The 26,668-nt window shown below is 37.3% G+C and overlaps 1 protein-coding gene across 4 annotated transcripts in view; it reads left to right on the forward strand.

Moving 5' to 3' along the window:
• Window positions 1–26,668, forward strand: part of VPS13C (vacuolar protein sorting 13 homolog C (S. cerevisiae)) — a 249,499-nt gene that overhangs the window by 203,775 nt on the left and 19,056 nt on the right. For 2 of the 4 annotated variants that reach the window (XM_006831581.1, XM_006831578.1), the window contains 9 exons: window positions 3,011–3,147; window positions 5,259–5,340; window positions 6,755–6,868; window positions 7,671–7,746; window positions 8,393–8,556; window positions 10,379–10,424; window positions 14,050–14,173; window positions 14,982–15,096; window positions 20,721–20,809. In XM_006831581.1, coding sequence (XP_006831644.1) covers window positions 3,011–3,147; window positions 5,259–5,340; window positions 6,755–6,868; window positions 7,671–7,746; window positions 8,393–8,556; window positions 10,379–10,424; window positions 14,050–14,173; window positions 14,982–15,096; window positions 20,721–20,809 — 947 coding nt within the window. Of the gene's footprint in view, window positions 1–3,010; window positions 3,148–5,258; window positions 5,341–6,754; window positions 6,869–7,670; window positions 7,747–8,392; window positions 8,557–10,378; window positions 10,425–14,049; window positions 14,174–14,981; window positions 15,097–15,806; window positions 15,831–20,720; window positions 20,810–26,668 lie in introns of those variants that run through there. The other 2 variants (XM_006831579.1, XM_006831580.1) reach the window with 1 other exon arrangement.

Here is a 26,668-nt window from a genome sequence, read left to right on the forward strand (position 1 = left end):
TCTTTCAAGACAGTGAGGCAGCACTGGAGGCACTCACTCATCCATGCCAAGAAATTTGGAAGCCAACTATCTGGCCAACTGATTGGAAGAGATCCATATTTGTGCTCATATCAAAGAGAGGTGACCCAACAGAATGAAGAAATCATTGGAAAATATCTTTGATGCCATATGCGAGTAAAGTTTTACTAAAGGTAATACAGAAATAGCTGAAAGCAAACATTGACAGAGATCTTCCAGAGGTTCAAGCCAGATTCAGAAGAGGATGTGGAATGAGAGATATCATTGCTGACATCAGATGGATCTTGGCTGAAAGCAGAGAATACCAGACAGATGTTTACCTGTGCTTTGTTGACTACGCAAAGGCTTTCAGTTGTGTGGATCATGACAAGCTATGAAAAACATTGTGAAGTATGAGTTTTCCAGAACACTTCACTGTGCTCATGAGGAACCAAGAGGCAGTAGCTTGAACAGAACATGGGAACACTGAATGGTTTAAAATTAGGAAATGTGTGCAACAGGGTTGTATTGTTTCACCATACTTATTCAACCTGTATGCTGAGCCTATAATCAGAGAATCTGGGTTATATGAAGAAAAACGTGGTGTCAGGATTGGAGGAAGACTGATTAACAACTTGCGATATGTAGATGATAATACCCTGCTTACTGAAAGTGAAGAGGACTTAAAATACTGATGAAGGTCAAAGAGCACAGCCTTCAGTATGGATTGCATCTCAATGCAAAGAAAATAAAAGTCCTCACCACTAAACTAATAAACAACATTCTTAGCAGTGGAGAAAAGATTGAAGTTGTCAAAGACTCCATTTTGCTTGGATCAACCATCAACACTCAAAGAAGCAGCAGCCAAGTAATCAAACGACATATTACATTAAGCAAATCTGCTGCACAAGACCTTTTTAGAGTGTTGAAGAGCAAAGATGTCAGCTTGAGGACAAAGGTTCACCTGACCCAAGCCATGTGTTTTCAATAACCTCATGTGCATGCAAAAGTTGGACAGTGAATAAGGAAGATTGTAGAAGAATTGATGCATTTGAGTTATGGTGTTGGAAGAGAATATTGAAAGTACCATGGGCTGCCAAAAGAACAAACAGATCTCTATTGCAAGAGGTGCAACCAGAGTGCTCCTTGGAGACCAGGATGGCCAAACTTCGTCTCTCATACTTCAGACATATTGTCAGGAGAGACAAGTCACTGGAGATGGATATAATGTTTGTAAGGTGGTGGGTCAGAGAAAAAGAGGAAGACACCCAGCGAGATGGATTGACAAGGTGACAGCATCAATGGGCTCAAGCGTGCAGTAATTGTGAGGTTGGCCCAGGACCGGGCAGTGTTTCATTGTGTTGTGTATAGGATTGCTATGAGTTGATATTGACTTGATGGCACCCAACACCAACAACTGTCAAATTTGCCATGGGAACTGTAAAATGACATCATAGAGTTTATAATCTTAGGTCTTTTACAAATTGATTATGTACCTAATCATATTCCTACACCCTGGTAATTATTCCCTGACGCTAAATAATGAATATTATGAAGCATAGTCATTTTCTTCTCCCATGGTGACTTTGCTCTCGGCAAAGGTGGGAACCTTGGTCCACTTACGTTTCCCTGTTTTGGATCACACCACTCCCTGACTCTGCAGATGGATGGAAGTCCAAATCAAAGGAAAACGTAAACAAGCCAGGTTTTGCTGGCCTTGCCTAAGCTTGCTTCACTTGAAATCTGTTAGGGAAAATGCTTAGGGAATGACAGGATGAGACAAGAGCACCATCTGTTGTATTTCCACCTGTGACACTCCATTCTGCCTGTGCCTTCCTTTACTGTTGTACTAATTATATGGTTTAGGATTGGGCTGCTAATTGCAAGGTCAGCAGTTCAAACCTCTCAGACACTTTGAGGGAGAAAAAGGAGGCTGTGTGTTCCTATAAAGATGTGTAGTCTCAGAAACCCTATGTAGGATTGTTATGAGTTGGAATCCTTGGCGTGACCATGGGGATTCTGTTTCTGTTTCATGATTATACAGCAAAAAGAAGAAGCAAATGGAAATGTAAAGATTTAATATTTCAGTACTGAAGTGGAGGTGGATGTGGGATCTTGCCACCTTTGTACTCATTTTTAAGTTTGTCAATTTAGTAATTGTGGCGCTGTAGGATAACCTGTCAGGAGAAAGAGGAGGCTTTCTGCTCCCACAAAGTTGAAAGCCTTGGAAATCCTATACAGACACTTAACACCAACAACAGGATAAACACTAGACTTAACACTTAACTCCACAGCACTTAACAACAACATTAGGATAAGCACTCGACTGCTCACTGTTAGATCAGCAGTTCAAACCCACCAGCTGCTCCTCAGCAACCCTGTACAGGTTCTCTATGAGTCAGAAATGACTCAGCGGCATTCCACATCAATCAATCATCAGTGATTTAGCATGTTGTTGTTGTTATGCACCGTCAAGTCAGTTCTGACTCAGCGACCCTGTATAGAGTTTCCCAGGAGTGGGTTTGTACTGCCAACCTTGTGGCTGTTAGGTCAGTGCTTATCCTACAGTACCATGTTAGCACTCTGTAAGGGTCTTCCTGAGTCATAAATGAGTTGATGGTGCTTAACAACAACATTCAGTGATTTACCTTAATTGGGTGAAAAAGGATTAGCTATTATTTTGAATGGTAGAGTACTTGGGTGCTAGTTAATATGTTTCTCTTCATAAAATGATTATGCATTTTCTTCCCTCCTTATGCACCCAGCAGTATATATAAATTTCCAGTAAGATACAGCTCTATTTTAGAACAGAGTAATTTATATTTTATGGGGAAAAAATGTGGATCAGATATTAGAGCGTTCTTATTTGATAGTCTATAGAGTTATAAATAAAGCAAAATTTCTTTAGGTCTCCAATATAAAGTTCTAACATTTATTTGAATCTGGAAAAGTGACGTCTTAGATATGTAAATTGTTTTCTAGAGTTCTTTAATTGACAGTTATTTTCTTTTAGTTGCACTTGAGTCTGTCATTGGGTTCTGGAGGCGAATCCGACAAAGAAAAACAAGATTTGATTGCCATTCATTCTGTCAACTTGCTGTTGAAGAGCATAGGTGCCACTTTGACTGACGTGGACGACCTTGTGTTTCAGTAAGAGCGTGTCTCAGCACCCAACAGCCAGTTACACCAAGACTGTGCTGCGGGATGCTCCTCCGTTTAGTGCTAGAGTGTTAGTTCAGGAAAATGGGAACTCAGAACTACTTACTTACCGTATCCTGTAGGTATGCCTATTTTATTCATAAAGATAAGGTAAAGAGTTCTTATGTTTTCTTAGATTATTTATTTCTACAGAACACACTAACCTACAAGGGAAATTGAATTATTTAAGTATATTATAAATTGATTATGTTTTAAATTGTTAAACTAAAGAAATACGTGATATGAGATAGGTGATATTTCAATATATTCATATGACAAGTTAAAGAGCTTAGTAACTCATTGCTACACTTAATAAGAGAATGTTTGTATGTGCCAGACACTTAAAGTTTGATAAATGTTAAACTTAAATGGTTGAATTTTGGAACAAGTAGTTACCTGGGAGAAAAAAAATAATCCATTTAGGTCATAACTCACCTAACATGCACACTACCAAATTTCTGCAAGGTCAGCAGTTCAAGCTCACCAGCGGTCCTGGAAACCCTGTATAAGGTCGCTGTGAGTCTGCACTGACAGGAGAGCACTTAACATCAACAACAGCCAAATTTCAGAGGAATTGAGGGGTTAAAAGGAAGAAGTTAATTGTTATCAGATCTCAGAATAGAGGATGTCTTTCTAAGCTTAAAAGCAATGGAAAAAATTCCCTTGAAAAATACAAAATAAATTTGACTGCATAAAATGAATCATTTTATAACAAAACAACTGAAAACAATTATAACACTAAGAACTAGAAAAATATTTTAATAAGTGTGTCAGAGAATGATTCATAGCTGTTACAGTAATAACAAAACCCTAAAAATCCCAAAGCACTAAAGAGAAACCATACAGGGGCTTTCAAAAAGTTTGTGGTAAAGTTTCATTATCTTTTATTTTCATTTTTCCATGAACTTCTGAAAATCCCTCATATAGTAGCAAAAGATACTTGGAAAAAAATTTCCTTTATTATTGATCAAATTGTACTTGCAAGTTATCAAATATTTCAAAATATAAGTAATTCTAGTACTAGAATGGATTGATTTTGAGAAGTAGATTTTTTTTCCCTATTAGGATAATTGTTGTTGTTAGGTGCCATCGAGTCGGTATGGACTCATAGTGATGCTGTGCACAACAGAAGGAAACACTGTCTGATCCTATGCCAACCTCACAGTCATTGCTACGCTTGAGCCCATTGATGATGCCACTGTGCCAATCCATCTCGTTGGGATTCTTCCTCTTTTTCTCTGACCCTCCACCTTACCAAACATGATATCCTTCTCCAGTGACAATATGTCTGAAGTAGGAGAGACGAAGTTTGGCCATCCTGGCCTCCATCTGACTGTACTTCTTCCAGCACAAATCTGTCTGTTCTTTTGGCAGCCCATGGTACTTTCAATATACTCTTCCAACACCATAACTCAACTACATCAGTTCTTCTATGGTCTTCCTTATTAGTATTAGGATAATTGGAAAGTAGTACATATCAAGAGCGTGAAGTATTTTTGTAGTCTTTCATTCATGAATTCTGTCTGTGGGAATTCAGTCCAGAAACTAATCTTGAAATGCAAAAGACCATAAGGGTCATCTGAAACATTGATTATTATACCAAAAATTCTATATATATCTCACAGTGGAGGAAATGTTCATTATGTAAACACACACATGCTGAAATACTGTCTATACACCCTTAAAAATAGGTATATAGAATTTTAAATAACATTGAGAAATACTAAGTCACTATGTGAATGTAAAAGTGTCTTACAAAATGTTTTTAAGTATTTAAAATTTCATAGAAAAGATATTCAAAGTAGGAAAAGATGAGAAGAAAGTTCACTGAGTTGGTGGGATGTAAAACTTTTTTGATATATTTGTGAAAGTTTTATTGTGAGTGGCTTGTGTTTATAATAATTGTATTACCATGACATTAAGTTGTCTCACCTAAATTGTATGTGGCATATGTGTAAAGTCAATTGTGAAATACTTAGCTAGGATTAATTTTTGGTTTAACTTTTAAATACCCCCTTTCCAGGTTATAATTTTAGTCCCTTTGAATCGTTTTCTCTTCCCAGCCTTGCTTACTATGAAATTCGATACCAGTTTTACAAGAGAGATCAGCTCGTTTGGAGTGTTATTAGACATTACACTGAACAGGTAATTTCCTATGATGGTAGCTCATAAGGAACATGCTTCATAAAATATCAAAACAAAGCATTTGTCTGAGATTGTATAGTTTGCAATGCTTGTCTAGATTGCTTCATTAGGAATCTCATTGCTTAGTAGTTTCCTTGAGTGATTAACTTCTATTTCTTTACTCCCTATACATAATACCCTTTAAAAAGTTTCCTCCAGTGCCTTTTTCCCTTTGTGATTGCCTCTTTTGGAAAGAACAGTGATTTGGAGTTCATTACACTTTATTTCTTCAGTGAGCTTACTTTCTAAGTGTAGTCTGTAGGAATTCTGAGAGGAAATCTAAGCCAAGTTCCTCCTCCTCATGCCTCAGATGCTCTACAGTTCAGTTGTCACAGAAATACATAGCAGTTGTTCCAGGCCATTTGGGTGCCATTACTGTACCATAGAACTCCAAGGTGACATTCCCTTTTCTTCCTTTGATGGGAGAACTTTCTCCTATGATGTCTATAGACATTATGGTATTGCATGTTTAAATAAAGATATTTTCACTTCTTTTCTGTCTTAGTTACCAATTATTCCCCATCTACTTTAATAGTGAGGTTGTCCTGGTGTGGCACTGTAGGATAAGGCACTGGACTGCAAGGTCGGTTTGAACTGTAAGGTTGGCAGTTTACACTCACCAGCTGCTCCTTGGAAACCCTTTACAGGGTCGCTCTGAGTTGGAACTGACTCAATGGCACTTAACAACAGCAAAATTTAATAGTAATAGTGATGATAAGGCATTACTAGCTAACAGTTATTGGATTATGTATTTATTTAATGAGCATAATCAGACAAGGTCAATATAAACTCCCATTATATAGATGATTTCCCAGGCTAAGCAACTTTTAAGGTCACATAATGATAAATGGTAGAGTTGTACCCATCAGACCCATGTAAAGTGCTAGCATTGTTGTAGTGGTTAAGCGTTATCAAGTTGGTTGTTGTTAAGTGCCGTTGAGTTGGTTCTGACCCATAGCGACCCTGTGTAGGGTTTCCAAGGAGCAGCTGGTGAGCTTGAACCATTGACCTTGCAGTTCACATGGCTTTGCAGTCTAGCACATTAACCCACAGCACCACACCAGGACTCCTATCAAATTGGTAGTGCCTGGCATATAGTAAAAGATGAATTAATGGACTTGACAGATGGATATTACAAACTGTTTTCCTTTGTTTTTGTTAAGTACTGTTGAGTTGGCTCCAACTCAGAGCAACCATGTATAGGGCTTCCAAAGAACGACTAACTGCCCTTGCAATTAGCAGCCCAGTGCTTATCGTACAGCACCACTCTAGGACCTAATTTAATATGTAGCTCCACCCCCATTTTTTCTTTCTTCTTATTGTGTCTTAGCATATAGTTGCAAAGGACTTAATTTACATGTTTTCTTTCCTTTAGTTCTTGAAACAGATGTATGTCCTTGTGTTGGGTTTAGATGTGCTTGGGAACCCATATGGACTAATTAGAGGGCTCACTGAAGGAGTTGAAGCTTTATTCTATGAACCTTTCCAGGTATTCTTTTTTCAAACATAGCTATAGAAAAATGGATCTTTCTAACAGTTTATATCTTATTTGTGTCTGGAAATTGAATAATGTGCAAATATCAGGAATATATGATTTTAATATTTTTATTTTTAAATGTATTAAGATGACATGGAAAGATTGTTTTTAAATTAATTGAACTATCTGGGCAATTAAACATGCCCACATTTCCCAGGATTTAACATAGTTGTAAGGACATTTGGGAGCTAGCTAGAGTACAAGTTTCCAGACTGTTTGACTATTATAGAAAGGATTATAGGGGATTAGAAGATGACTGACTTTGTTTCATATTCAGGCTTTAATTGAGCTTTAAATGCTCTTCTTTGTTGAAAGGGTACAGATGCTCAAAGTGGTGAGGGTATTAGAAGGACAAAGCAGAGAGAATAAATAGGAAAACAAAAGTGCCAAAAATAGAGAGCTAAGTTTCTGCTCTCAGCCTTGCTACCAACATCTGATAGAATGTTGTACTGGGAAGTCCACTTGAGATTGTCATCAAAGCCAGTGATTTTCCCCCATCTGTTTTTTTTTTTTTTTTCATTCTAATGGAATTTTCTGAGAAGATGTGGGTTGAAAGTGCCTGCAAGTGTAAATAAATAGGTACTTCCTCAGTACATTGAGGTACAGGGTAAAAATTGTATAACACAATGTTAATGGATTTTTACAGATTGTAAATCAATATGGATGTCCTGAAATGTTAGATTAAAAGTTTTATACTTATTTAAACTTCAAATACCACACTTCATTTTTTATTTTTATTTTTTGGTACTACTAGGGTGCTGTTCAGGGCCCTGAAGAATTTGCTGAAGGGTTAGTGATTGGTGTAAGAAGTCTCTTTGGACATACAGTAGGTTTGTATCACATATGTGTGTGTGTGTTTGTGTATACATAGGCTTCATTATAGGTATTACAATGGATAGCTGTAGTGTTATATATAGTTAGTTATAGCTATAGTTTATAAAAACCACATACTTAATAAAAGAGAAGTCATTTTATAATAATTCTTATAAAAGACATGCTTTCTTAGTTTTAGATAGAAAATAATTTTAATACTGACCCCTCACTCTTTTTTAAAATGTCTTGGTAATATTCATTCATTGTATTTTAAATTTTCATTCCTCTTCTTGATAAACAGAAAATAGGAAAAATAAATTTCTAGATTTTCATGTATGAGACATAGTTTTATGCCTGTTTTAATTTCTAATCATGAAGCCCTGGCGGTAAAGTGACTAAGCACTTGCCTGCTAATGAAAAAGTTGGCAGTTGGAAACCATCCAGTGCTCTGTGGGAGAAAGACCTATCTACTTCCAAAAAGATGGTAGCAAGGAATTCTTTATGGGGCGGTGCTCATCTATCACATGATGTCTAAGTGTCAGAATGGACTCACTGGCACCCAACAACAACAGCAACAACATTAGTTTAAAGCACCTGTAGACTATGCATTGTGATAACCGCTAAAGAAAGCGTGTGGCTTAACTTCCCTGGGCCTTCGGACAGGTGGTGCTGCAGGAGTTGTCTCTCGAATCACCGGTTCTGTCGGTAAAGGGTTAGCAGCAATTACAATGGACAAGGAATACCAACAAAAAAGAAGAGAAGAGATGGGTCGACAGCCTAAAGATTTTGGAGACAGCCTGGCCAGAGGAGGAAAGGGCTTTCTGCGAGTAAGTCTCCTGGTGAATCTATAAGAAATAGGAAACTTCTGTATGTTTTAGAATATGTTCTATTGTTGTTATGCGCCATTAAGCAGGTTCAACTCATAGCGACTATAAATAGGATTTCTGAGGAGCAGCTCTGGGTTTGACCTGCTCACCTAGTGGTTCTCAGTACAGTGCTGATCCTATAGCATCTCACTGGAACTGCTTTTCCGTCTACACTAATAACCTGCAATCATTGTAGTCTCACCACGGAGTGCCAAACAGTTTGGGGCTTTGGGAGATAGAGCTGGTGGTAATTTGGGGATGGGAGCAAAAAAAGTTAACAGGAAAATCCACCATGTTTCTCTGCTGCTGCTCTAACAGACCTCGACTCACAAGTAGGATCTCAAATTTCAGCCTGCTGTGGCACTGTAGAGTCAGCATTGGACCGTGAACCACAAGGTCAGCTGTTCAAACCTACTAACTGCTCCGTGGGAACCCTATACAGAATCACTGTAAGTTGGAACCGACTTGATGGCACTTAACAATAACATAGTACATAGATATTTGGGAATATGTGATTTAGAATATGTACTGTAGCTGGCTGATACTCAAAATCCTACTTGTGAGTCTAGGTCAGTTAGAGTTGTTGTTAAGTGCCATCGAGTTGCTTCCAACCCATAGCGAACCTGAATAGGGTTTCCGAGGCTGTAAATCTTTGCAAGAGCAGAAAGCCTCATCTTTCTCCTGCAGAGCAGAGGGTAGTTTCGAACTGCTGGCCTTGCAGTTCGCAGCCTGATTTGTAACCACTACGCTACCAGAGCTCCTTCAGTTAGCGTAGCAGTAGAGAAACATTGTGGCTTTTCCTGTTAACTGTTTTGCTCCCTTTCCAGTATTACCACCAAATCTTACCTCCCGAAGCCTCAGTTTTGTTTGGCACTTTGACTGGGGTGAGACTGTAATGATGGTAGGTTAGCACTAGTGTAGAAGGGAAAGCAAGCAGCAGACCAATGCGGTAAGTACTGACTTGTTCAGGTCAGCATCAAGAGACCCTTCTTCTCAAAGAGATGAATAGAATCAAGTGTTGACAAACCAGGCACTACCTTTTTACCTTTTAATTCTTTAAAAAATGTACTGGTCCTGTCTGCACACTGTTCTCCTTACACGTAATTAAGCGTTATAGGTAAGACGACTGCCCTTCATCTCTTCCCAGAGATAGCGAATCTTTTCAGTTTAGGCTGTATCTTTTAGTTCTCTTCCTGTGCATTTACGTATGAATACTCTCATTGCTTGACAATTTTAAAGAACATGTAAACTTATTAATTTTGGAAACCATTTCAGGGAACTAACTGCTGTTTGTGTGAGATTTGTAATGTTATGTCTTGCATTCTATGAAGTGCTTTATTGGTTAGATAACTTACTGTTCTTGGAAGAGTGCTTCATTTTCGTTTTCCACAATTTCCTAAGTAACCTCATTAAAATTGATGATTAAATCTTAGTGATGATTTGACTTACCACGCTCACTTTATTAATGTGGAAACCAGTAAAGAGATTGAACCAAGTACTCATGTTTATATAGCTGATTGGGATCACAGCTGGATTTAGAATCTTTTCACCTCCTTTAGTGTTCTTTCCAATATAAAAGTTTTATGCTACAAGGTGATTGCATTTAAAATGTACTTTGACATAATATTTTTTAAATCACAGTGCATGTTGTTCACATTATGAAATAACTTCTCAAATATTTTTTTCTTCAAGTCATTTCCAGTATGTCTGTAGAGACCTCTAGTGGTTGGTTTAAAGTTAAGCACCTTCCAGTCAGGTGAAACTTGATTGCTTTCTCTTTCAGGGAATTGTTGGTGGAGTGACTGGAATAGTAACAAAGCCTGTGGAAGGTAGGCCGACAGTCCTTGTTCCTGTGCAAGTCTGAGGGGTTGATACAGGCTGGATGCACCAGATATTTTTGTTACTTGATTTTAGATTGAGAGGTTTACTGACTGAATTTTATATTCCTGGTCTCCAATTATTGTTTAATGAATACATTTCCCACAGAAAGCAGAGAGAATAAGTAGTAAACGATGGCTCAGACTTTGAATGCTATTTTCAGGAGGGCCCTAAATGTCGCCTGAATTCTTTAAGTCCTTCAAGAGCAACAGGCTCATTTTTCATAATATAAAAAAGCCCACTGAGTATCCAGCATGATCCCTAGCAGAATCCCAACTGTTTACTTTGCTGAAATTTATGAGCTTATTCTAAAACTCTTGTGGAAATTCAGGATGCCCAGAATAACCAAAACAATGTGGAAAAAGAACAAAATTGGAGGACTTATACTTCCTAATTTCAAAACGTACTACAAAATGCATAGTAATTAAGACAAGTGTGGTGCTAGTGTAAATATAGACATATAGACCATTGGAATAGAATAAAAGTTTAGAAATAAATTCTCACACGTGTGGTCAATTGATCCCAAGACAATTCAATAAGGAGATGGTTCTAGAACAACTGGATGCCCACATGTAAAAGAATGTTCGCTCCTCTCCTCACACTAGTCTAACTGGATCATAATTCTAAAATGAAGGCATTGGTGAAAATCAGGGATCCAGGAATTGACAGAATACCACTTGAGATCTTCAACAAATGAATGCAATACTGGAAGCACTCAGTTGTCTATGCCAAGTAATTTGGAAGAGAGCTACTTGGCCAGCTGATTGGAAGAAATTCACATTAGTGCTCGTTCCAAAGGAAGGTGATGCAACAGAAAGAAGAGATTATCAAACAATGTCAGTAGTTTCTCGTGTAAGTAAAGTTTTGTTGAAGGTAATTTAAATATGTTTGTAATAGTACACTGCCGAAACTGTCAGAAATTCAAGATAGATTCAGAAGAGGATATGGATGGAGGGATATTATTGCTGATGTCAGATGAATCCTGGTGGAATTAGAGAAAGGTATTTGTCTGTGTTTTATTGACTGTGCAAAGGCTTTCAACTGAGTGGATCAAAATGAATGGTATTAACATTGAAAGCAATGGGATTCCAGAAGAGTTAGTTTTGCTCACCTGGGACCTATACACAGACCAAGAGACAGTAGTTCAAACTAGTTAAAATCAGGAGCGGTGTGTGTCAAGGCTGTATCCTTTCACCGTAGTTATTTAATGTGCATGCTGAGGAAATAATCCATGACGCTGGACCACATAAAGAAGAACACAGCATTAGGATTGGAGGAAGATTCCTGAGTAACTTGTGATATGCAGATGACACAACCTTGCTTGCTGAAAGTGAAGAGCACTTGAAGGACTTACTGATGAAGATCAGGGAGTCTAGCTTTCAGTATGGATTTCATCTCCACATAAAGAAAACAAGTTTTCTCACAAGTGAACCAATAGGCAATAACATGATAAACAGAGAAAAGATTGAAGTGATCAGGGATTTCATTTTATTTGGATCCACAGTCCTAGTCCAGGGAAGCAACAGTAAAATGACATATTGTACTTGACTACAAAAGATTGAACTCTTTAAAGTGTCCAAAAGCAAAGATGTTCCTTTGTGGACTTACAGTGCATTTGACACAAACCATATTTTAATCACTTCATATCCATGCAAAAGCTATGAGTAATGGATAAGGAAGACAGAAGAAGAATTTATGCCTTTAAATTATGGTGTTGGTAAAGAATATTAAATTTAATATACAGTGAACTGCCAGAAAAAGGAACAAATCTGTCTTGGAAAAAGTATAGCCAGAATGTTCTTTAGAATGGAGGATGGTGAAACTTCATCTCAGGAACTTTTGACATGTTATCAGGAGGGACCAATCCTGGGGAAGAGCATGTGCTGGGTTAAAGTGGAAAACGAGGGAAAACGATGGATTGACACAGTGGCTGCAGCAGTTAAGAGAATGACCCAGGACTGGGCAGTGTTTCGTTCTGTTGTGCACAGGCTCACTCTGAGTCAGAGCTGACTAGATGGCACCCAACAGCAAGGATATTGAAGTGGGAGTTGATGATGTGGTAAAACTTACATATTACTTACTGGAATGCAAACTGTTATAACTACTTTGTAAAGCAGACTGGCAATTCTTCAAATGGTTCTATATAAAGTTTCCGTGTTGTTGTTGTTAAGTGCCGTCAAGTTGGTTCCGACCCATAATGACTTGTATAGGGTTTCCAAGGAGCAGCTGGTGAGCTTGAACTGCCTACCTTGCGGTTCAGACTGACTGTGCAGACCAGTGCATTAACCCACAGCTCTACACTAGGACTCCAAAGTTACCTTATGTCCCAGAGATTCCACTCCTTGATACATTCCCTAGAGAAATGAAAACACAGCTACACAAAAGCTCATACATAAATGTTCATAACAGCATTATTTCTAATATTCAAAAAGTGGAAACAACCAAAGTGCCCTTTTACTGACGAGTAGATAAACAGAATATGATATATTCGTATAGTGGGATCTTGTTGTTGTTGTTGTTAAGTGCCGTTGAGTCGGTTCTGACCCATAGCGACCCAGTACAGGGTTTCCAAGGGGTGTAAATCTTTATGGGAGTAGAAAGCCTCATCTTTCTCCCGCAGAGCGGCTGGTAGTTTCAAACCGCTGACCTTAAGGTTCGCAGCCCGATTCGTAACCACTACGCTACTCGGCCATAAATAGGAAATGAAGTACTGATGCATTTTACTAAATGGATGAACCTTCAAAACATTATGTTAAGTTATATATATTTGTGTGTGTGTGTGTGTGTGTGTGTGTGTGAGAGAGAGAGAGAGAGAGAGAGAGAATATATATATATATTGTTTTGTTGTTAAGTGCCGTTGAGTCGGTTCTGACCCATAGCGACCCTGAACAGGGTTTCCGAGGCTGTTAATCTTTACGGGAGCAGAAAGCCTCGTCTTTCTCCCACAGAGCACCTGGTAGTTTCAAACGGCTTACCTTGCGGTTTGCAGCCCAATTCCTAACCACTACGCTACCAGAGCTCCTTATATATATAGCCAATCACAAAAGACTGTATAATAACCATTTGTGTGAAAAGTCCACAGAGACAGAATGTAGGCAGAGGAGAGATGGGGGAAGGGCAGCTGGTTGTCTAGGGCTGTTGTGGAGGAGGGATGAGAGGAAGTGAGGAGTAATTGCAAATGACTGTCGGGTATCTTTTGGGGACGATAAGGAGTCGATTATGGTGATGGTTGTACAACATTCTGCATATATTAAAGACCATTTAGTTTATATTCCTTCCTGTGACAGGTACTGACTTAAACAGCCTTAAGATTCCTGAAGTGTTAGTTAAAGTACAGATGCTGGATTGCGTTCACACTCTTTCTGACTAAGCAGGTTTGTGAAGGGACCTGAGTGTTTGCTTCCATAGAGGAGAACTACTATTGTATCATGTTAGTATTAAATTTAACTGTTTTAGCAGACCAAATCCTAGAAGCTTCCTAGGTAAAACAGCACAGTATTTGGCCCAGGTTTTTGTTGCATCCAAATATACCTACTTTAAAATACATCTTTATTCGTTGTCTTTGGTTTTCTGAAGGTGCCAAAAAAGAAGGAGCTGCTGGATTCTTCAAAGGAATTGGGAAAGGACTTGTAGGTGTTGTGGCTCGTCCAACTGGTGGGATTATAGATATGGCCAGTAGCACCTTCCAAGGAATTCAGAGGTAACTGAGTGCCTACTGGATGCAAGGTGTGTGTCTGTGTGGTAATTGTGGCAGGGGATACACAAATAGGTTAAATGCTTTGTCTCCTTTTACGTATCATAAAGACTAATTGAAAGCAATGACAGATTCACAAGGTAGAGTATTTTCAGAAAGGAATTAAAAATGGTTCAATGACTCATTCATTCAACAAATGTGTACTGGTATAAGGAGCTTCAATAGTGTAGTGGATTACAAGCTGGGCTGCTAACCACAAGGTTGTGGGTTTGAATCTACCAGTCACTCCGAGGCAGAGAAAGGAGGCTTTCTGCTCCCATAAAGATTTACAGTCTCAGAAACCCTTTCAGAGTGGCTGTGGGTCAGAACCAACTTGGTGGTACACAATCAGGCAGTCTGTTAGGTGCTTCTGTCGTGTCATGTGCTATAGAGTCCAACACTGTCCCTTTGTCAGTCTGAGGTAGGGCTTGCGTGTTGTTGGAAGCTATGTCACCGATAGTTCAAATACTAGCAAGGTCACCCGTGGACAGGTTTCATTGGGGCGTCTAGACTGATGTAATCTAACTCTACCATTATTTTTTGGCATTGTCTTTTCCTTAGGAAAAAAAAAAAAAGAGGAAGGGATGTGCTGGGAGTCAGACAGACTTGTACTTAATACTAGTCACATCCCTTTGTGTAAGCTGTTGTAGATTACTTTGTTTGCTTTGTCAAATGCTGATGGAATATGGAATATAATACAATGGATAATTACATATACATTTGCATTGTTTGAAAGGCTCCCACAAATTTTCTTACTTTGTTCTGTCTACTATAGGGCAGCAGAATCAACTGAAGAAGTGTCCAACCTCCGTCCCCCTCGCCTGATTCACGAGGATGGCATCATTCGGCCGTATGACAGACAGGAATCTGAGGGCTATGACTTATTTGAGGTAAATTTGTTTGTTAATGGTCATGACCAGGATTTTATGTGTGTGTGTGTGTTTTAAATTCCCAATTCATGAACTTTGAGGATTAGCCTGGGAACATGGTTTGTTGAGTAGAATTTGATTATTACTTTTATTTTATTTTAGCATAATAGGATAAATGAGAATCATTGGTAAACTTATTATGCACAAGAGCTAAGGCTTTTTTCGTGTGTGTACAGAAAGGATAATGTTAAAAGAAGCTGTAGATGATGCTACTATTTCTGTGGTCATTCCTTTAGTTAACTGTTAGCTCTGGTCTCCTTCTCTGTGGCTTAGTTTGAAATCCCACTGCTCTTTTTTTCTCTGAACCAAATTTATTTATTTAGACTACTCTGTAAAATTAGATTTATTCAGGTGAACAGAAGCTGGAGGAGAGTAAAAACATTATAAACAATTGTAATCCACTTAAAACTTTAAAAATTATGTTCAGATTTATTTTTGGCTTTTATTTTAGTTTAAACTTTATTGCATTTAAATAATATCTATATTTATAAACTGCTGTTCTCCCACGGCTGGCTTTCCTCCAAAAGATACCTGTTAATACTTTTCTACTTTTGATTTTAAAATAAAATGATTCCTCATTGTTCTTAGCCTTTGGTTTTTAAGATATGTGATTATGTTTTATCTTTCTGCATGCTTCTAACTTTATTTTCTTTCTTTTTCTGCCTGCACAGCAAGAACTGGAAATACAGGACTAAATGTTTCCTATACTACTACTTGATTTCATCCTTAAAAATCAAAACTGTGCTATTAATTGACTGTCTCTGAATTATTTAAATTAAGGGTCAATCTTAATTAGATTTTTTCTTTTCAAGTCTCACCTTCGTCTGAATTTTCTATAGTGTTGGCTTGATTGTGAATAAACACAGTACCCTTCCTGGTGATACTGTGCAGAAATAGGAAGTCAGGATAAATGATTGGAGGATGTAGAAAGTCAGTTCTTCCATTTAGTGGGTGAAAGACTTCCTGAGTTCTAGAAGCAGACGTTTCTGTTATAGTTTTAAAGTTTTATCTTTTCTTGTGGTAATCATGTGCATTTCAGGTACAGTTGATGAAAAAGGACAGTGATTAAGCCCAATCTGTGACTGTCCTTTATGTTTGTGATGGGATTACATAGCTTTATGTTTCATAAACCACCTAAAATTTAGTAGTTATAGGACTATTAACTGGACATATGTTTTCATAGTTGAAATACCAGTTACACTGGATCTGTGTCTTAGACCTCAATAAAGAGTTGGCACATGAATTTTGAGGATAGGTTCTCTCAGTCATTTTTTTTTTTTTTTAATACAGTACTCTTGCTAAATAAACATGGCAATCATTTTATCATCATATCATATGTGTTCACAGACTTTAATATTTATGCTTTTCAACAATTGAATCTCTTTATTGGTTATGCTTACTTCACAATTGTTAGTTCTGATTATTGTAAATAGAAGTTCAACATGTAGTTAGGCAAGTCACTTGTGTGACACATGCATATATATAGATGTCTTGATTTAAAAACCAACAATTTTTGTTTTTAAATTCTTATAAAAGAGTCATTATCTTAACGTGAAAAAAGATGGAATTATTATTTTGAAATTAATGTTCCTATAGTTGATTTTCAAAATGATAAATAATTATGTTTTAATTTTTTGTGTGTGGATGATAGAAATGTTTCATTTGGTTTAGCAATATTTTATCTAGCAACTTTTGTACTCCCTTCCCCCTCAAATTGGAGCCAAAGTATAAACCTAGATTTAATGTGTTAATGTATTTGAAGAGAATGCAACTGTTAGTATACAACTATTCAGTTGGATTTTATATCTAAATAAGTTATTAGTAAACTGTATAGTACATATTTAAAGAAGTACCTTAAAAAACAAGAATGACATCCAAAGAGCAGCCTAAATTTGTGGCTGACAAACTTTTCTTGTGCCTAGACAATTGAGGGTTGGTACAATGTCACTGCATGTGTACAGTTTTCTCTGAGAACCAAGCACAATAACTAATTAAAGATGCTTAATTAGTTCATTAAAGATGTCTTAATTATCACTAATTATAGCCCTTCCTTCTAAATTAAATGTAACAGTTTTTAATTTTCCTGGATATGTTGTAATTTTAGTGGAGATTCTACTTTTGAAAACTGTAACTTGTTAAATTTTTCTTATTGTTTACTTACTGTTTTGTTTGCTTTTTATGTTACTAACTTTTCCCATATGGTTTGCCTTTTAAAAATGCATGTCTAAAAGCACAAACCTGCAAGAAACTTGTTTTCAGCAAAGTCATCGTGTCTGATTTATTTGTTCTTGTGAAAATATTTGACAACCTTTTAAACTCTAATATATTATTATAATCACTGTACGCAATAGACTGCACTTTAAGGAGAGATAATTATTTTCCTTGATTAGCAAGATTAAGCATGAATGATTAAGAACTAGGTTTAGTTCATCCGTTACCAATATTGCTGTGTTCAGTTAGTCAAGTAAATATTTATTATCTAGACTCTTTTGGATAGACAAAGGAAGGAAGTAAGACTTCTTTCCTTAAGAGAGCAAGTATAACAAAATGTATAAACATTTAAAAGAGCTGAAGTATAAAATGATGTCTTCCTAAACCTGTTGTAATATGGGTACATTCTAGATAATTTATTTGGGAATGTTTTTATTTACCCCCTTTTCTTTGTTCCTCTTATATTCTGTGTACTTTTTCAATACTTGGCTTTCAGAATTAGAAAATCATATACTGTGTATTCATAGGTATATAATTCTTGTTTATTATCATTTCTTATAGGATAACTACTTTTTACATTTTAATATATATGCTGCCAGTTTTTAACATTCGTTTTTAGTTCACATACATGATTATAAAATATTTTAGAAGGTATTTCCAACTTTTAATATTAAAGCATTCTATTTTTTCCATGTCCATAGAACTGCTTCATGAACATTTTTATTTCTTGCTTTACCGTATATTGAGGTAACCTTACTTTGGGGTCTTTGTTCCCCATTGCTCACATTAAAATTGTTGCAGTTGTTTTACTAACATGTGACAAACATCATTCTATACATGGTACATTTTTATATCTTGTACTATTTCCTTATTTTTTAAAATGCAGCAAATCATTACTGGCTTAAGAGAGTTTGCTAAATTTTGTCAAATTCCTAAACTTGCATTTTTGAAATAAGCAGTGAATATTTTAGTACCAACCTGGTCTACTAGTCTTCTGCCTTCAGTGAATGATTATCTTAACTGGAATCTCAGAGTGTAGGTTATTTTAATAGTACTGAAAATAACGTTTTCTACATGTAAGGTCGGTGATTCAAACCCAGCAGCCACTCCTTGGAAACCCTATACAGGGTCGCGATGGGTTGGAACCGACTCAGCGGCACTTCACAACAACAAACAATATATTATGGTCATAAAGTATATCTTAAAAGCTCCCACTGGTTTGAAACAGGACTTTGAACTGGTTTTTCTGGGTTCAGTCATGGCCAATGATGTGAGACTGATACAGACCTGAATTTTGAAAATTTGGGTGATGTTTAATAAGAACTGGAAAGGAGAATTGTTTTATGTGGAAGCCCTGGAACGGGAGACTGAGAAGAGATGGAGTGGAGCCCTTTCAGAAGCCTGGTGCATGAGATGAGTGCTGGCAGGAGATGGATACAGCCCTGTGGCCAGCCACCATCTGTGAGCAGAGCACCATTGCTTCTGACTCTGCTCAGAAGGCGATTGTCAGAGAGATTTTGTTGCTATGCGATGCATCCACTGCCCTTGTTTTCTAAGAGGGACATTAAGTTTATAACAGGACTTCAACCTGTCATTTTTCTCTTCCAGTTATCGTCTGGGTCACACAAACTTTAAGAAATTCAGATGTGTCCAGATTTCACTTTTTTGTCCATTATTGAACTAGAAAAAAACAGTTCCCAGTTTGTACTCTTAGTTTGAAGTGGAACATTCTGGTAACTAATGTAAATGCATATAAGATGGAGATTGTACATCATATATCAAATCTACAGATTTTAGCATTTTAAAATTTCAAGTATGAAAATCATTCCACTAAATTGTATTTCTCATTCCATCTTTGAAAAAAGTAAAAGATATAGGTTAGAAGATTTTATCTAATTCACACAGCCAAGATGTGAACCAAGTGGCTTTTGCTATTAAAACTGTACTCTTCTCTGATACTCATTCAGTAGATGAGACTCCAGTTCTTCCTGGGGATTCATCTTCCTTGTTTATGACTTTTTGTAATTCTAAGGAATGAGTATGGACCGAGTGTATGTAGGCATCGGGACAATAATGCTGACGTGTGCTCTCTCTGCTAATGATTATAGTGATTAGATTATCCTTTTAAGAGTATTCCTCTTATATTCTCAGTTGTAAAATGTTAAGGCTTTATTATTTTTATTTACTACATTTTCACATCTACTATATGATCTAAATGTATGCAGTATAGATAACGTCAGTATAATGTTTTGTTTAGTATTCATTATAAAATATAGCATTCTTTTTAGTCTTTAATGTGAATGTGTTAACTAGTTCAAGTCACAATAGTTTTGAAGAAGTTTAAAAAGAAAATAAATGTATTTTAATGTGCTGTTATTTGTACTTGAATGCTTTTATGTTTGTATTTGTCTTTAGCAATAAATACTGCCAGCTATTTTGAAATCCTAAAAATTCTTGATGTTTGTCTTAATACTGTTAGTAAATTTTATTTTCTATCAGAAATATAATTTCATACATAAATGTTTCTCATGCATGTTTAAGCTATGAAACCATATATTCAAAAACCATTAAATACCAGTTATCTTGGATTTTTAGTATGTGTATAATATGTACCTCTATGTAAATCAGTGGTTCTTAACTTTTGAGAAATATCAAAGGATCCCTTCAAGAAATCGGATGAAAAACAAATGAACCCTTCCTTCTCTGAAAAAATGTTGTAGAACCACATTTTCAAAATTGCGTATTCTATTGCAGGGGATTCAAAGATCCCCACTCCAATGTTCTTCCATGCACCCCAGGTTGTGATAATGTAGCAATTTTGTACCGTCATGAGAATGTACCAGTTTTATTTTATATTTTCACTAATGGAAATGTACGATGACTACTGGTAGATATTTTAAAAATAGTTCAAGTTATTACAGAATGAAATGTATTTTACCTGGAAATTCACTTGGTAAGCATTTAATATGTATTTGTCTTCTAAGACAACCTTGACAGGTAATTTATGAACGAACATTGCTATGGGTACTTTTCTAGTATCATGTATCAATATACAGAATTGTGCTTTTGTTGATAATAAAGTTTTTCCTGACTAGTACCTTCATGCTAATTAGTTGGTATGTTGTTGTTGTTATGTGCTGTGGAAGTCGGTTCCAACTCATAGCGAACCCTGTACAGGGTTTCCGAGGCTGTAAATCTTTACGGGAGTAGAAAGCCTCCTCTTTCTCCCATGGAACAGCTGGTAGTTTCGAACTGCTGACCTTGCGGTTCTCAGCCGATTCGTAACCACTGTGCTACCAGAGCTGGGATACAGTATTGGAAATACTATTTTGGTACACATACTTCTCAAATCTTACATCTTGTTTCCTTTTCAGAATCATGTCAAAAAGTTAGAAGAAGAGACTTACCGATACCACTGTGCTATGCCTGGCGTCAAGAAAGCAGTCCTTATGATTACAAATAGGTATTGACTTCAAGTGGCTTTTGTTTTGTTTTTTTAAAATGCATCTTAATTGTATATTCCAGAAGAAAATTTGAAGGTTAAATGGTGGAGGATTTAAAGAACTGTACTTCAAAGGTGAAATACTTGTTTTCATAGCATCAAGGACTTGCAGCTCTGGATAGATTCTTTGAGTTCACTTACCCCACCCTCCCTATTGTAGAGACACTGAATGAAAACTCATCATAATGTAGTGGATTCTCCTAAATGGATGACTACTGAGAGGTAAAGTGTAGGATGTTTCATATATGTGATGTTAGGTACCGATTCATAGCAACACTGTATAGGATTTCCAAGGCTTTAAATATTTGTGGGAGCAGAAAACCTCCTATTTCTCCTGCGGAGTGGCTGGTGGACTTGAACTGCTGACCATGTGGTTCATAGTCCAGTGCTTATCATATGATGCCACTGCATTCTATGTGTATTTTGTAGTTGTTGTCAAGTGCTCTGGAGTCGATTCTGACCCATCGACCCTGTACAGGGTTTCCGAGGCTGTAAATCTTTACAGGTGCAGAAAGCCTTGTCTTTCTCCCATGGAACCGCTGCTAGTTTTTAACTGCTGACCTTGAGGTTAGCAGCCCGATTCGTAACCACTACACTACCAGAGCTCTTTCTGTGTATATTAGTGATACTATTATATGTGAATTACACATCCAGATATAGAGGATTCAATTCATTAATCTTTTTTTTTTTTTTACTAGGTATTATTTTCAGTGATTATTGTTTTTAGGTGCTGTCGAGTTGGTTCCAACTCATAGCGAATCGATGCACAACAGAACAAAACACTGTCCTGAGTGTGCCATCCTCACAGTCATTTCTGTGTGTGCCCATTACTGCAGCGACTGTGTCAGCCCATGTCCTCGGAGGTCTTCCTGACTAGGGTTCCCCTTTTAAAGGATGGTATCGTTTCTTTGTGTTTGACCCAGTGTTTTGTAAGCATTTTGGGATGTAGGTAATTTTTCCAAATAAAAAAATTGTATTACATTACCAAGCTGCTTTTTCTGGGATTTACCAAAAATCACTTAGTACAAAGTGGTAGGTGTTGAATATTAAGTTTTAAAACTTTCTGAGTGACTATTTTGTAGGATTAGGTGAAAGAGCAGGCAAAATCTCTATTAGCTTCCTCACTAATGATATGTAAGGATTTGGATGGAGAAGAGAGAAATTCAGACTGTTAGTATCCATCAACTTTATAAAAAGTTTCTCTAGTTGTCTAATTTACGCATTAGTTAACAAGTGAAAACATTTACAAAATAATCTAGAAAGTAGCTTTTATGTATTAGGCAATTAGTCACTTAATTTTTATTTCTGCTATTTTATACGGTCTCTGTAAGATTTGTGGGATTCTGCTATTTTATACGGTCTCTGTAAGATTAGATCAAAAAGGTGTGGCACTATAGGGTAAGCACTGAACTACAAAGTTGGTTTGAACCTCAAGGTTGATGGTTCAAATTCATCAGCCACTCCTCCGAAACCCCATACAGGATCAATATGAGTTGGGACAGACTCGATGGCACTTAGCAACAACAATGTGTGTTTAGACAGGCAGTCCCGGGTTAACAGCATCTGACTTATGACCACTCCTGCTTGCCCTTTAATTTTTATAAATATGACTTCAATTTGAACCAATCGAAGGCAGTTAAAATACGACTGAGGGAGACCTGCGTCATCAAAATAGTGTTAATTATAATGACACGAACAGAGGAAAGCTTTCATTTGCTGATTAGGTGTACAACCCAAAATGAGAAGAAATAGCTGAAAATATCCATTAATAATTGAGACAAGAGACATACAAAGTATGAGGCTAGGAATTGGAAGTTGTCAGATTTTAAATGGAATGTATAAAGGTCTATCTAAAGGTAGTTGTTAGGTGCGGTATCCCACAGAACGAAACACTGCCTAGTTCTGCATCATCCTTCCACTCGCTGCTGTACTTGAGCCTGTTCCTGCTGTCAGCGTGCTAGTCCGTTTTGGCGGTCTCCTCTTTTTCGCTGACCTTCCTTGTTACCAAGCATGATGTCCCATCTCCAGGGACTGGTCCTTTTGATAATATGTCTGATGAAGTCTGGCCATCTTGGTTTCTAAGGAGTATTCTGGTTTTACTTCCTTTAACACAGATTTGTTTATTCTTCTGGAAGTTCTTGTTGTCTTTAATATTCTTCTCCAACATCATGAATCAAATTCATTAATTCTTCTATGATCGTCTTTATTTGCTGTCTAGCTTACAAATCTATATGAGGCTATAAAAATAGCATGGCTTGGGTCAGATGCACCTTAGTTCTCAAACTGATAACCTTGCTCTTGAACACTTGCTCTGGTGCAGCAGATACGTTGTTTGATGAGTGTTAATGGTGAATCCAAACAAAAGGAGTCTTTGACAACTTCAGTCTTTTCTCCATGGTGGTGTTGCTTATTGCTCCAGTAGTGAGGATTTTTGTTTTCTTGAAACTGAAGTGCAGCTCATACAAAAGGTTGTGGATTTTGATCTTCCTCAATAAATATTTTAAGTCCTCTTTGCTTTCAGCAAGCAAGGTAGTATCATCTGCATATCGCAGGTTGTCAGTGAGCCCCCCTCTAATCCTGATGTAACATTCTTCTTCATAAAATCCATAGAATCTTGGATTATTTGCTCAACATACAGCTTGAATAAGAATGGTGAAAGCATACAACCTTAGTGCACACCTTTCTTGATTTTAAACCATTCAGTGTCCCTTTGTTACGTTTGAACGACTGTCTCTTAGTCTATGTGCAGGTTCCTCATGAGCACAATTCAGTATTCCAGAATACTCATTTGTCACAGTGTTGTCCATCGTTTGTTTTGATCCATGAATTCAAAGGCCTTTGCATAATAGAGTACAGGTAAACATCTTTCTGGTATTCTCTGCTTTCTGCCAAAATCCATCTGATGTTAGTAGTGATATCCCTCATTCCACGTTCCCATCTGAATCCGTCTTGAACCTCTGGCAGTTCCCTGTCAATGTACTGTTGCAGCCATTTTTGAAAGATCATTTGCAACATTTACTTGCATGTGATATTAATAATGTGTAGGCATTGTTGTTGTTGAGTGCTGTCGAGTCAGGTCCTACCCATAGCGACCCAGTGGGCTGGTATTGGCCATGTTGAGTCAGCACAGTCATATGGTTTACTTTGCCAGGAACATCAAATTGCAGGGCAATAGCACAGAGCAATATCCATATGCTTTTTGGAAGAACAGTTAATGACACTGTTATTCAAATGTTTGCACCAGCCACTAAAGCTGTTTCTGTTGTTAAGTACTGTCCAGTCAGTTCTGACTCACAGCGACCCTGTATGGGGTTTTCAAGGAACTTCTGGTTAGTTTGAACCATTGACCTTGTGATTCAAAGCAGCCTAGTGATCCTGCACTTACCCTACAGTGCCACACCAGGACTCCACCACTAAAGCTAGTAATGATAAAACTGAAGAAATCTACCAACTTCTGCAGTCTGAAGTTCATCAAATGTGTAATCAAGATGTATTGATAATTACTGGTGATTGTAATATGTAAGATGGAAACAAAGAGGAAGGATCAGTAGTTGGAAAACATGGTCGTGGTATTAGAAACGATGCTGGAGATTGCACAAAACAATTTTGCAAGACCAATTTATTGACTGTATTTACCTTTTTTAAAGAACATAAAAGATGACTAAATATGAACCTTACCAGATGGATTACACAAGAATCAAATTGACCACATCTGTGGGAAGAGATAGTGCAGATGCTCAATATCATCAGCAAAACAAAGCCAGGGGCAGACTATGAGACGGACCATCCATTGCTAATTTGCAATTTCAGGCTGAAGCTGAAGAAAAATTTAAAAAGTCCATGAGAGCCAAAATAAGATCTTGAATATATCCCACTTGAATTTGAGAGACCATCTCAAGAACCGTTTACCTATTTGATGCATTAGACAGTAATGACCAAGGACCTTAAGAGTTGTGGGATGACATCAAGAACATCACACAGGAAGAAAGCAGAGGGTCATTAAGACAGGAAATCAAGAAGAAACCAAAATGTATATCAGAAGAGACTCTGAAGTTTACTCTTGAGCATAGAGAAGCTACAGTGAATGGAAAAAATGGTGAAGTAAAAGAGTTGAATAGGAAATTAAAGACAAAGTAATGTACTGTAATGAAATGCACCAACACCTAGAGTTAGAACACCAAAAGGGAAGAAACCACTCAGCATTTTTCAAGCTGAAAGAACTGAAGAAAACACTTCAGGCCTCGACTTGTAATATTGAAAGACTGTATAGGGAAAATGAATCCTGGTGTGGCGCTGTGGTTTAATGCGTTGGACTGCAAAGTCGGTTTGAACTGCAGGGTTGGTGGTTCAAGCTCACCAGCTGCTCTTTGGAAACTGTTTAAACTGCAAGGTTGGCGATTCAAGCTCACCAACTGCTCCTTGGAAATCCTACACAGGGTCGCAATTGACTTGGTGGCACTTAACAACAACAACATGGGTCGGAACCTATTTGATGGTATTAGCAACAACAACATAGGAAGCTGGATTATATGAAGAAGAACATGACATCAGGATTGAAGGAAAATTTATTAACAGCCTGAGATATGCAGATGATACAACCTTGTGTGCTGGAAGTGAAGAGGACTTAAAATACTTACTGGTGAAGATCAAAGACTTCAGCCTTCAATATGGTTTGAACCTCAATATAAAGAAAGCAAAAATTCTCACAACTGTACCAATAAATATGATAAATGGGAAAAAAAGAATGAAGTTGTCAAAGATTTCATTTTGCTGGAATCGACAATCAACACGAGCTCAACAGTCAAGAAATCAAACAATCTATTATATTAGTCAAATCTGTTGCACAAGACCTCTTTAAAGTGTTCAAGAGCAAAGATGTCAGTTTGAGGACTAAGCTGTGTCTGACCCAAGCCATGGTATTTTCAGTTGCTTTATATGCATGTGAAAGTTAGATAGCAAATAAGGAAGACCATAGAAGAATCAATGCATTTGAAATATGATTTTGAAGAAGAATATTGAAAAGTACCTTTGACTGCCTGAAGCACAAGTAAATCTGTGTTCGAAGTTACACGCTCCTTAGAAGCCAAGATGGCAAGACTTCGTCTTTCCTACTTGGGACAGGAGGGATTAGCCCCTGGAGAAAGACATCATGCTCAGTAAAGTGGAGGGTCAGCTCAAAAGAGGAGAACCTCAGCAGGATGGATTCATCCAGTGACAGCAGTGATGGGCTCAAGGATTCCAACAATGTGAGGTTGGTGTAAGACCAGGCAGTTGTTCCTTCTGTTGCGCATTGGGTCATTTTGAGGTGGAGCTGACTCGACTACATTTGACAACAACATCATACTGTTTTCAGAAGTAGCTTATAACTTATTCAAATACTCCCTTTCTGTCTGATACTTAGTTTGCCCTTCCCAATATTTTACTATTAAAGGTAATATCATCGCAGCGAAACCTTTATTCTATAATTACTTCCTTATAATAAATTCTATAGGTGAGATTGCTGATCTCTAAAAGGCTTTTGAGATTCTTTTTAATTTATTGCCAATTTATTCTGCAGAAATGTATCAATTTAACATCCCACTTAAAATTAATGAGAGTGTCCTTTGTCCTGTGTTTCGCTAAGACTGTTGTTAAGTCCCCTTCTAACTCATTGCAACCCTGTATAGGGTTTCCGAGGAGTGGATGGTGAGCTTCAACTGCCAACCTTGTGGTTCAAACTGACTTTGCAGTCCAGTGCATTAACCCACCGCGCCACAACAGGACTTCTTGCTAAGACTAGATGTTAGCATTTTTGGAAAAAAAAAAAAAAAAGTTTTTATT

Source organism: Chrysochloris asiatica, unplaced genomic scaffold, assembly GCF_000296735.1.
Source record: "Chrysochloris asiatica unplaced genomic scaffold, ChrAsi1.0 scaffold00004, whole genome shotgun sequence".
Lineage (NCBI taxonomy): Eukaryota > Metazoa > Chordata > Mammalia > Afrosoricida > Chrysochloridae > Chrysochloris > Chrysochloris asiatica.